The sequence below is a fragment of the Microtus oregoni genome, unplaced genomic scaffold (genome assembly GCF_018167655.1).
Source record: "Microtus oregoni isolate MIOR12 unplaced genomic scaffold, Mior012 000002F_ref0000024, whole genome shotgun sequence".
Lineage (NCBI taxonomy): Eukaryota > Metazoa > Chordata > Mammalia > Rodentia > Cricetidae > Microtus > Microtus oregoni.
The window spans coordinates 24,895,585-24,908,848 of NW_024543061.1; the positions used below are offsets into that span (position 1 = coordinate 24,895,585).

The following is a 13,264-nucleotide window of genomic DNA, read 5'->3' on the forward strand; positions in this document are numbered from 1 at the left end:
TTAATCAAAAGTCAAAAGATCACTCCAAATCTTAGAGCCTTTGTGAGATGAAGTTCCCCTGGAGAAGGTGCAAATGGAGCAAAGCAAGTTCTGTAAGGGCTCAGTTCAAAGACTTTGAAGATGAAACTGAGACTTTCACAATAAGAATTAAAAATTTATAGAGTATAAAAGTTACCCAAAACTTGAGACAAATCAAACAAATTAAACAAACATAAAAACCAAACCTGATTCAAAAGGGATTTGGTGGGGTCAATTCTGTGTTCTGTCAATTACGTTTTAAATAAATGCTGACTGGCCAGTAGCCAGACAGGAAGTAGAAGCAGGGAAATGAGAACAGGAGTATTCTGGGAAGAAGGAAGTTCTTTCCCAGTCCTGCTCCGCTGAAAAAGGTCTGAGCCATGTGGCTAACATAGATAAGAATAATAGGTTAATTAATGTAAGTTATAAGAGCTAATATGAAGCCTGAGCTAATGGGCCAATCAGTTTATCATTAATGTAGACTCTGTGTGATTTTTTTTGGGGGGGCTTACCATCTGTGGTAAAAGTAGCAGATAAAAAGTAGCAGAGATTTAAATGGGTGACATTAAACTACATTCTACTCAGAAGTGACAGGCTTTTTGTCTTTGGTTTGAATTTATTTATGTCACTGAGCTTGGTCTTGAACTTCTGATCCTCCTGCCTCTACTTCCTTATGCTGGGATAATAGATGTGTGGCACCATGGTCGGTATACAGTGATATACAGTGATATATGGCCACTGGTAGGAATAAGGTGAAAGAAAGGGAAAAGATATACCAGGCATATATAACCAAATACAGCTTCCTCTTCGCTTCCCTGTACCTTTCCTTTCCTGATTATTAAGGTTATTGGGTGATCAGAACAATGTGACCACCAGCAAGACGTGGGGTGACAAATGCCTACAACAAAATGCCAAGAGCACCTCAGGGTGAGGAAGATGGGTGTAAAGAAGAAGTCTAGCACAGGGTAGGAGAAGCCAAGCAGGGCCAGAGGAGAACCCCTATGGAGATGTGGTCCTCAGGCTTTAACAGGACCTGACTGAGGAGCTTCCACAGAGGGTGGGACAGCCTGATAATGTGACGTCAGCACATACAAGAAATGAGTTGGTTGTTTCTAAGCCTTCTGGTTAAGATCAAGCTTAGAAATGGGTTAGTGTGTGAGTGTGTGTGTGTGTGTGTGTGTGTGTGTGTGTGTGTACACAGTGGTAGAGCTAGAGCAATTAAGCAAAATGTTTTATATACATGATGGCTTGGGAAATAAGATGCCAAATAGGATCTGATGGATCATGGTGCCACGGTCTAAACAGGTTGGAAGATAGCTTGGCTTAAAATTCAAAAATCACAATGAAGATGTCGACTTGAGGTAGCCTAGCATCTGGAGTCAGATTCTGAACAGGACGAAGATGGCTAAATAGAGGGGAGCCTAACATGCAATATCACAAGCCTGGGCAAAATGAGGGAAACATTACATGCAGAATAGTCAAGAATAGGGATTCAAAACCTAGTAGGGAGTCACTCTGAGGAGACAAAACCATTTTAGGGACACCAGGGGGGTGGTATGCAAGCTGAAAGTAGTCTAATATAATCAATGAAAGTCCAAACGGGATGAGAAGAGCATGCTCACTGAACGGTAACCACAATGTAGAATCAACATTCAAGTACTGAGTGAGGAAAAGACTGACAGAAAAATGACAGGTAGTTGCACAGCAGTTGACTGATCAGAAAAGGGAAGGCACAAACTATACTAGAGATGAAGTTTCAATCTGGCCATCTCTGTCTCTCTACAAACGTGTTCTCTCCTACTCCATAGAAAACTCAAAGGATCTCTGTCTCTATGTCCATCCATCACTAGATGAAGGTTCTATGGTGATATGTAGATATTCATCAGTATGGCAATAGGATAGGGCCATTTCAGGCTCCCTCTCATCAGCTGCCCAAGGAACTAGCTAGGGACATCTCCTTGGACACCTGGGAACCCCTCTAGGTTCAAGTCTCTTGCCAACCCTAAAATGGCTCCCTTAATTAAGATATATGCTTCCCTGCTCCCATATCTACCCTTCCTCCATCCCAACCCTCCCATTCCCCCAAGCTCTCCCCATCTTCCCCTCTGGCTTTTCTCTTCCCATCTTCCCTTACCTCCACCCCACCCCCAAGTTCCCAATTTTTGCCTGGCAATTTTGTCTACTTCCAATATCCAGGAGGATAACTATATGTTTTTCTTTGGGTTCACCTTCTTATTTAGTTTTTCTAGGATCACAAATTATAGGATCAATGTCCTTTATTTATGGCTAGAATCCACTTATGAGTGAGTACATACCATATTCATCTTTTTGGGTCTGGGATACCTTACTCAGGATAGTGTTTAGAGACAGAGACCCACATTGGAGCACTGGACTGAGCTCCCAAGGTCGAAATGAGGAGAAGGAGGGAGAACATGAACAAGAAAGTCAGGACCACGAAAGGTGCACACACCCACAAAGACATTGGGGCTGATCTATAGGGAGCTCACCAAGGCCAGCTGAATTTGGGACTGATGGAGCATGTGATCAAACCGGACTCTGAACGTGGCAGACAATGAGTGCTGACTGAGAAGCCAAGGACAATGGCACTGGGTTTTGATCCTACTGCATGTACTGGCTTTGTGGGAGCCTAGCCTGTCTGGATGCTCACCTTCCTAGACCTGGATGGAGGACCTTGGACTTCACACAGGGCAGGGAACCCTGACTGCTCTTTGAACTGGAGGGAGGGGGAGGGGAAGTGGGGGAATGGGGGAGGGAAACGGGAGGTGGGGAGGAGGTGGAAATTTTTAATAATAATAAAATACAGTAAAAAAAAAACTCAAAGAAAGGAAAAGGGGGTAGGGAAGCAGACTCTCAACTATCTCCTGTCTTGAGGGTACAGATGATAGACAAAGGCCTGACTTTCAGAAAAGGAGACCTGACCATTAAGTTCAATTCATTATGTAACAGATGTGTACAACCAGGTCACTGCAGTAATAAAGACCTCTGCTTTAAAGATCAGAGCTAAACTGCTAGAAGCATTTATATAGATTCAAGTGAGCTTATCTGTGCTGCCATTCAAAAGGACAATACAAGCTGAGCCATGCTGCCCAGAGAGGTTGAAAGCAGAGACTGCAAAATTATTTTAGCTGTCATTAACAATCAAGTAAGGACTCGGAGTGTAGATCAGTGGTGGAGCACTTGCCTAGCACAGGGCCCTGGGTTTGACTCCTAACACTATGAAAGGAGGGGAAGCACTGTTTGCACATGAATAGGAACACTAAAAATCACCTGAAGTCGGGCTGGAAGAAAAACAGTTTAATGGTTAAGAGCCTAGCTATTTTTGCAAAATACCAAGGTTCAATTCCCAGCACCCACATGGTAGCCCCAAACCACCTGTAACTCCTGTTCCAGGGATCCGAAGCCCTCCTCTGACCTTCATAGGCACCAGGCATACATGTGGCAAACAGATGTACACGCAGACAAAACATTCACACACAATAAATAAAAATATTTAAACAAAAGTCACCTGAGGTCGTAAGCCTATTTGAGACTGCATGTAAAGAGATAACTTTATTGATAGCACGTTAAAATATTTGAGATGTATTAGTTTAAATAGAACACAGTATTGTTAATTTTTGTTAAAAGGCTGGGGAGTGTTGGTCACTGGTTCACTGGTAAAGTGAGTGCTTAGAATGACCAAGGCTTTTAGTTTGACCTCAGACATTAAGAACAGGAAAAGAAGAAGGGAGGAAGGGAGAGAAGAGCTGATCTGAACACCAGTCACAGGAAACGGTCACTGGGAGGGGAGAGAGAGAACACAGACTGGCTGCACGGGGAACCACATTTTCACTTTTGTAGCATGGAGATGGTAGTTACAGAAATCTATACATGTCAGCAAACTTCATAGATCTAAACACATATACCTTAAACAAAACAAACACTGAGTACTTTTCTTAAAAGGCAAGATCTGGCTAAGGTTTGTAGCCTGATAAATGTATTTTGGTTATGTCAATTTACTGGTTTTGATAATACTCTTCACTTACGTAAGATACTACCAGCAGGAAAACTGAGTAATGGATACTTAGCACAGTTCAGAACTTTTTTTTAAAATCTACTTATTACTTATTTTGGTTTCTTTGAAAGAGTTTTACTCTGTAACTCAGTACACAAACCAAATTGGCTTGAATTCATGACAATCCTACTTGAACTCTTGGATGCTAGAATTATAGGCTAGGGACACCACATTCAGTTTTCTTGACTTATTTTGTGCTTATATGATAGTCTGTGTATATTTTGAATAAAAATGAAAAAGCAAAACAGCAGCAATGGCCAGAGCTCATGGCACACACTGGTCACCCCAATATGTGAGGCACTATGATTACAAGTTTGAACTGGCCTGAACTACAAAGATTCTATATCAAGAACAAAAATGAGCCAGGAGTAGTGGTGCACACCTCTAATTCCAGCTCTCTGGAGGCAGAGAGATCTCTATGGGCTAAAGACCAGCCCGGTCTACATAGTAAACTCTAGAACAGTCAGAGCTACACAGTGAGAACTTGTCTTGAAATAAAAGAAGAAAATAAAAATAGTAAATTATAAACCCACTCAGTAAGAAAGCACAATTTGGTATAGGTATAAATAATAAACTAAATTTGCTAAACAGTAAAGTATTTACATAATTTCAAAATAGCTCACATAAAATATTCAGTTACATGGGAGGAGAGTAACTTTACAATGGTAACATGTAACTACCACAACCTTACTAAGCAATTAAAGTGATGGTTTCCAACCACGGGACAAATCAATACTGTGCAACATGATAGGATGCAATGAAGAAGGTCGATATAATTTGTGTGGCATAACTAACAGACATGCAATCATCGTAAAACAATTGTTTTATAAAATCTTCAAAGTGTCAAGATTATGAACATGAAGAAAGTAGCGAAGCTGGCTGTGGTAGATCGGGCCTTTAATCCCAACACTTAGGCAGACAGATTTCTGTGTGTCCCAGGTCAGCCTGGTCTACAGAGTCAGTTTCAGGTCAGCCTTGGCTATTATTTAGAGAGGCCCTGTCTCAAAATATTCAAAAACAAAAGAAACCACTGAAGAAACAACTTCAAAGGAGAAATATTAAGCATGTATAATAACTAATAACTAATACAATATGCAATTCTGAATTGTTTGCTTTGCTATAAAAGACACTAGGAGAAATAGACACCTGTAATGAAGCAATATCAATTTCCTAACCCAGGTGTTTTCACTGTTGCTACATAGGAGAGCTTTTAGGAAATAGGAATGTGCCATATTAAGTGATGAGGCAGGTCAATAACTCCTTCCTAAATGACAATGTAGGAGAACTTACTCCAAAAAATAAAATCAAAAGAAAGGAGAAAGGTAAGAAAATCATATCTGAAAGTGTGACTACATGTTACCATGTAAAATGCTCCTCTCTTATGCTGATTAACAAGCAGCCAATCACAGCAAAAGGAAAGATTCAACAGCACACCTGACCAGATTGTTCTCCATCCCACACAGCAACAGCAGAACACACATCTTTCAACCACACATTGGTCAAAATAAAAATATCACTAAGCAATTCTGAATGCCTAAATATAGTGAAATCATTAAAAGTAATCACCGTGGCCACAATGCAGTTAAGAAACACATAGCACTAGTCAATGGGACAAGGAAAAAAACCTGAAAACTACATAAAAACTCTCTATAAACATATTAGAAAAAAAAGTTGAAAATTAACTAAAAAGGATGAATGCATTAAAAATAAACATTTACTTTCAAGAAGGTAGAAAAACAAATTAACATGCAAAATAAAAGATAAAAGTAGAAATTAACAAAAGTGAAAACACACAATACAGAGGCTTACCAAAACCCATATTTTAAAAGCTTAACAAGAATGACCAGATTACCAATATCAGAAATAAAAAACCTAATGCCACAATGGTTTATCACCATGACAACTTAAAATAAGACAAAATTTTTTTAAAGTACTTTTTCAAAACTGACACCAGAAAAAAAAAAATCTGTGTACGATCATATGCATTAAATAAGTTGAACCAGTAATAAAAACTTCCATCTATGAGAATTTCATTGATGAATTCTACTAACTGTACAAACCTATCTCCAAATCTTCACAAATTACCAATACTTTCAGGAAATCAGTTCAAGCCTGGAAGATTACAACTGAATACTTCTCATGATCACAGCTGAAAAATCTTTAAATATCAGGCAACTATATCAATATAGGATATAATAAATTAAGGATGTAGATAGTAATCTCTACAAACCACAATAATGTTTTCCCTCCATTTCTGGTGTTCAATCACCAACTTCTTTTTAAGATTTTTCCTTCCTTCCCCACTTTGATTCCTTAGCTGGAGAGGTTGGCAAGAAAGTCTATGCTTCCTTTGGTACCAGCAGGAAGCTTAAGCCCTTCATGCATGTCTTCTGCTCTAGCTACCATTAGCCCAACTCACCTTGTATGCTTTGTTCAAGCTAGTCCAGACCTATTAGAGCCAGACCTCCGAGATATTTTTGTGTGAATGATAAACTTCCTTTCAAATTCTCTTGGTGTGATGAGAACTGAATTTTAAGTATGAATCCATCTTGTTACTGCCAAATACTGTGATACATGTATGTCTCTCCTAGGGTCCTCTTTGTTGTCTAGGTTCTCTGGGGTTGTGGAACATAGGTTGGTTTTTCTTTGCTTTATGTCTGAAAGCTACTTATGAGTGAATACATATTTGTCTTTCTGGGTCTAGATTATCTCACATTATATAGTTTTTCTAGATCCATCCACCAAATGCAGTTCTTTTTTTAAAAAATATTTATTTATTTATTATGTATACAATATTCTGTCTGTGTGTATGTCTGCAGGCCAGAAGAGGGCACCAGACCTCATTACAGATGGTTGTGAGCCACCATGTGGTTGCCGGGAATCGAACTCAGGACCTTTGGAAGAGCAGTCAATGCTCTTAACCACTGAGCCATCTCTCCAGCCCCCCAAATCCAGTTCTTAATCACTTCAGCTTTGTAAAGGGCTTTGAGCTTCTCAATCCTTTCCTTCTACATCTTCTCAGAAGTGTGAATTAAAATTAAATTGAAAAAAATGTAGATGAAAGAAAGTTCATCCACAAGAAATGTTAAAAGAAGTGTTCAAGAATGTGTACGACCCAGCTGTGTAGGGAAGTGAGTCCCTGCTTTGCTTCAATAAGCTGTTACTGCGCCATCTTCTCCCACCAGCACCATTGTGCACAAGGGACAATGCCTTGGCTTCCCAGTCAATCACGGAATCAAGTTGTCATGAAAACTAAATAAGACTGTATATCACTGTCACTTCTGCCAGTAGATTTTGAATAAACATTTCCCTTTCCTCCTTGGGCTTTCCACTGTAGTATGCTACCTTCTCAACCATTAACACAAAATCGTTAGCCATAAAGACTTATGAAGGGAAAACTAAAGCTATGAGGAATTACTAATATTAAGCCAAGTAAGACAAACCTAATTAACCTGCCCATGAATTGAGTTTCCATTCCTATAAAACATGGTAAGAGAAACTTCACATCCAGAAACATGATGATTTTTTTTACTGTTGGGTTGGCTAAAGTGCTTATATGCTAGGTGACTAAATACTATAAAGTCGTGAGGCACTTTTTAAAAATCTCTTATAAGTACTAAATATAATAGAGAACTTCTAGCTAGAAAGGGAGAAGAGAAATACAAGCAAAGAGAGCATGCAAGCAGAAATATGGTGAGTCATGACTGTGAACTTAACTGGATTGAGAAATGACTGGATATGTTTGAGGGTATTTGCAGAACTAATTAGATCATGACAACTCTGATCTAGGAATAATTCAAACTATCGATGGACTCAAAATATGAACAGACTACTGTGAGATGGCAGAACTGTCCAACGTGGAGAACAGTTGGAGAAATTACATCACTGGGGGCATTTTCTTGGCGGCTCCTCCACATCATCCCCTTATGCTATCTATGATGATGAAGCAAGCAAACATCAGCTGCCCCCACTAAAACCATGACCAAAATAAATCTTTCCCCACTTATGTTTCAACCTCCCAGGAAATCATCAGTGCATCTCCAACATAAAAATAAGTCAATTGTACCAACGGATAACCAAAGTTTCTTTCCAAAGTTTTAGATTTCTTCTATCTGATGTCAAATCTTGCAAAAACGCTCTTTTCCCATGTTACTTCACATGTTCACTTATTTACATACCTCTTAAAAAAGACTTCTATCAGACCAGTTAGATTCAATCTTCTGTAAAGAAATCACACTGCTCTCTGCCCTCACTCCCACCCCACAGTCTTTCCAATTACTTATTTTAAATCCTTTGTTATACATTCCATCAGTTTGCCTCTTATCACAGCAACTCACCCATCTGCAGATACTGGAGTCCCCTCTGGTTTGGAATATCCTTCCAAATCTGAAATGTTCACTTGTGTTTGCCTTGACGTTACTATCTGGCTATTCTGAGTAGGTTTGGTTTTCAAGTCCTGAGAAATAGTCTCACTATCTGGAAGAGAAGACTGTGCAACTTGCAAGTCCAGTGGAGAGTTATGTCCTAGAAAACCTAAAGATTCTTGATCCTGTGCTACAGGTTTACAGGTCAGTAATTTGGAGGTTGGTTCCAATGACCTTGAAGATACAGTTCGAAGATCAAAGTCAAACTCACTATTAATTCTTGTTTTAGAAGCAGGATCCAATGAATGAAACCTTTTATCTAAGGTTCCACTATCCAACTTGGAAGAAGTCTTGGGACAAAGAGTTATACGAAGACATGAAAGTGCTTTCCTATTTGGAGGTGGAATAGATGCAGATGTACAGTGGTCAGGGGCTGACTGGGAGATCAAATTACTGAACTTGGCTTCAACATTTATCATATTAGAAAACTGTGACTGAGGTATATGCTGAGTCTTTTTTACTACACAATCCTCACCTTGAGAAAGAGGGAATGGCTGTTTTCTCATGTGGTCGTCTACATCTGGGGATTTGCATTCCTGCTCATCAAGAAAGTCGGGAGAAGGAAGATCTGCAATTATATAATCCTGGCACTTAGGAAAGAAAGAATGGTCTTCTCTGTTTTCACTATCTACATGTGGGGCTTGGCTTTGCTCAAAGAATTCTCTCTTTTCAAGAAAAATACAAGAAGCAATGTCTGGACAAAATGGAGAAGAGTATTTCCTCATCTGGTGATCTGTATGTGGAGTGTGGCTTTGTTCAAAGAGCTCTCGTTGTTCAAGGAAAATACAAGAAGGTAGATCAGGAGCTACAGTTACATTCTTCTCTTTTACATCAAGTGTAGTATTTAGTTCGTCTGGGTTAATAATGGTATCCTTACCAGAAAACTGAATTCCCTTGAAAGTGCTATAGTTTGGACTGACACTGGGTTCAGAAGGACTGGCTTTAAACTCTGATCTTTCTAAAAGTTTTCGTTTTTGATGAGAATGCTGAAAATCAAGAAGTAATTTTTGCCTTTGCTTACTACCCTCTGCTAAAACAGTCACTGGTGAATGACTATGCCTTTTAAGTGATGAAGGGGAAGAGGTTTTCTGTTTAAGATCTCTAAGAGAAATCTGCTCTTCAGAGATATGAGACTTAAACACTCCTAAAGATGGTCCAGTATACTGGCTACCTTCAGTAACACCAACCTTAACAACAGAGGAATCAGAAATGTACTTAGAGGGTTGGTGAGAAGAAAAAGTGACGGAGGTAGTGAACTCCTCCGTGGGTTCAGGGGGCAGTATTTGTGACGAGGAAAGAAAATCCATTTCTTTAGATGCCACACAAGTAGGCTCTACTAATCCCAATGGCTGAGGGTCCATGTTTGCATGGAATGGCATTCCAACACCCTTGCTAATTTTGATGTCATCAGGTGCAAGTTTTTGAAATGGGGGATGACTCTGTAACTGAAAGGAATTCCAGACTTTGAAACGGGTATTGCTCTGATCTATCGATCTGGAAAGGTTGATGTGCCTGCCTCTCCTTGATGATGGGCTCCGTTGTCCTCTAATCAAATCTGAAGGTTCAACAGGTCGGAAAACACCATGGCGGCTGTCTGGTCGTGGTCGCTCAGCAGTAAGAGTCCTGAAACATCCTTTCTCATGACTCTCAATAACAATGTGACTGCATACAGCTTCAGGCACACATCCTATTCCCCGTGGACTCTGCAAGCCCTAGAAGATATAAAAAGGTTCCTACTTAAAGTAGTTCAAAGTTATATACTGATGAGTTTCATATCCAAGCTAAAAATGACCATGAAGGTCATCTTATTTGTCTACAAGACAGGTCAAAGGATCAGCAAGAAAAATGAAACTTTACAGGATAAAATAGCTCATGATAATGAAGAGGACTTAGGAAACTCTTTTAAAATTGTTCTTCTTGGGGCTGGAGAAATGGCTCAGTGGTTAAGAGCACTAGCTGTTCTTCCAGAGGTCCCATGTTCAGTTCCCAACACCCACACCAGGCTGGTCACAACCATCTGTAACTTCAGCTCTAGGGATTCAATGCCTCTGGCCTCCAAGGGCACCTGCATTCATGTACACATGCCTACATGCACACACACGCACATTTATACATTGTTAAAAAATACTAAATATATTGGGGTATAGCAGTGAATGCCTTTAATTCCAGCACTTGGGAGGCAGAGGAATCTCTGGGTTCGAGGCCATTCTAGTCTACAGAACAAGTTCCAGGACAGCCAGGGCAATGCAGAAAAACCTGTGTCAAAAAAAAAAAAAAAAACAAAAACAAAAACAAAACAAAACAAAAAAAAACCCAGTAACAATAGAAGTAAAAAGTAAATCTTGAAAAAGAAAACACACACATGAATACACCAAAACAAAACAAAAAGCAAAAAACAAAACTCAAAACTCAGCAATGAGACTGTGTCAGTGGTAAAGTGTTTCCCTGACCATGGATGATGGTATGAGTTTGATTCCTAGCATAACACACATGCAAACAAACAAACAACAAAAAAGGACACATAGATATGTCAATAAACAGGACATAAAAAGATGAGAGAAATAAGAAAACGAAAAGAATGTTCAACATCAAAAAACATTAGGAAAACGTAAACCACAACTACAATAAATACTTGGGAGGCAAGGGCAGGAAGATCTCTATAAGTTCAAGCCTGGCCTCACTGTTCCAGGACAGCCAGAGCTACTTCTTAGTGAAACCCTATCTCCAAACAAACAAACAAAAACACAACACAGTGTCTTTCTAGGGGCTGGAGCGATGGTTCAGTGGTTAAGAGCACTTACTGCTCTTGCAGAGGACCCAAGCTCAGTTCCCAGCTACCATTATTAGTCCAGCTCCAGGGGATACAATACCCTCAAGCTTCCATGGGCACCTGCATGTACACATAAATATGCACGCACACTCACATGCACATAAACAAAAATTGTGTGTGTGTGTATGTGTGTACTGTATTTTACGTTTCCTGACAAACCTAACAGAATGGCTAAAAAAACAATACTAAATGCTGTTGAGGATACGGGTAAGTGAATCACTTATCTTTAAACAACATGGCCACCAAATAACCCAAATTGAACTCCTGGACACTGACACCACAGAAACAAATGCATGTTCCCACACAAAGCAACATGAATGCTAGGCAACCTTTGTTTATAAAACCCAAGATCCAAAAACCACTAACATGTTCTCTTTTTTTAAAGTAATTATTTATTTTTATTTTATGTATATTGATGTTTTGCCTCCATGTATGTCTGCGTGAGGGTGTTGGATCACTTGGAACTGGAGTTACAGACAGTTGTAAGCTGTCATGTGGATGAGGGAAATTGAACCTGGGTTCTCTGGAAGAAAAGCCAGTGCTCTTAACGGCTGAGTCATCTCTCCACCTCCCTAAAGTGTTCTTCCCAGGTGAATATTTAAACATACTGTGGGGCATTCAAAGCAATACAAAGAGAAGGTTATTGATAAAAGCAATACCTCCCTAAGTTTCTAAAGAATTACTCTTAATTCAAATGTTTCAGTTATTCTGAATGAAAAGGCCAATTCAAAAATGACTTCATTTTTATGACATTCTTGATATTACAAAATATATAAATAGGGACTAGTCTAGTGGTTGTTAAGTGTTACAGAAGAGGTAGCTATGACAGGGTAGCCTTAGCTAGTTTAGTTTTCAGTATCCTGACTGTATTAAAGTCAATGTCATAGCTGGGATCATTAAAAATTTGCCAAGCATTGGCTGGGCACAGAGGTGCATGCCTTTAATCCCAGAACTTGAGAGTCAGAGACAGGCAGATACAGACAGGCAGATCTCTGTGAGTCTATAGTGTAAATTCCAAGAACAACCAGATCATATCAGGCTTTGCAAGATATGATCACTGAAGAAGCTGGAAGCAGGACACATACCACACACCCTCTCTTCAGACCACTTTTTATAGCTGCATGTGATACAATTTAAAACATTTGACTTTTAAAAAAAATTCAATTAAGTATACCAAGTTGTCCTTTTTTAATCTGACACATCACTAGGAAATCCAAGTTTCCTCCAGTTTAAAACTGGAAGGGATTAGATTGATACTTACCTAAACTGTGTTTCTAGCTCTGTAGCCTACTTTTTCCTGTTACTTCTTTCTATGAACCACTCCATGGCCTACCTTTCCTGTAACATCTTTCAAGTTTTAATAAATCAAATTTTAAGTGATCTTCCCACTTTAAAACTCTTTAGATTTTGGGATGACAAGATGACCCAGTATGTAGATGCTTACTGTCAAGCCTGACTAAGTTCAATCCCCAGAATTCACATGGTGGGAGAAAGAATAGACTTTTGCAAGTTGTCCTCTGACCTTGGTGTGGTACCCTCCCCACAAAATGAAAATATGCAATTTATTCTAAGTTCTTATTGCTTTAGTGGTGTGGGGGGTACTTCTGTCTATGTGTTGCTTTTATTGATTAATGAATAAAGAAACTGCCTTGGCCTGTTGATAGGGCAGAACTTAGGTAGGTGGGGGGGGGGGGGGACGGACTGTACTGAATGCTGGGAGAAGGAAGGCAGAGTCAGACATGCCAAAACTTTGCTGGTAGGCCACGACCTCGTGGTGATATACAGATGAATAAAAATGGGTTAAATTAAGATGCAAGAATTAGCCAATAAGAAACTAGAGCTAGGGCTGGAGAGATGGCTCAGAGGTTAAGAGCATTGCCTGCTCTTCCAAAGGTCCTGAGTTCAATTCCCGGCAACCAC

The 13,264-nt window shown here is 39.6% G+C and overlaps 1 protein-coding gene across 1 annotated transcript in view; it reads right to left on the reverse strand.

Moving 5' to 3' along the window:
• Alms1 (ALMS1 centrosome and basal body associated protein) overlaps positions 1–13,264 on the reverse strand; it is a 126,044-nt gene that overhangs the window by 56,916 nt on the left and 55,864 nt on the right. Inside the window, exon 11 of the mRNA XM_041635530.1 lies at positions 8,428–10,226. Coding sequence (XP_041491464.1) covers positions 8,428–10,226 — 1,799 coding nt within the window. The remainder of the gene's footprint in view (positions 1–8,427; positions 10,227–13,264) is intronic.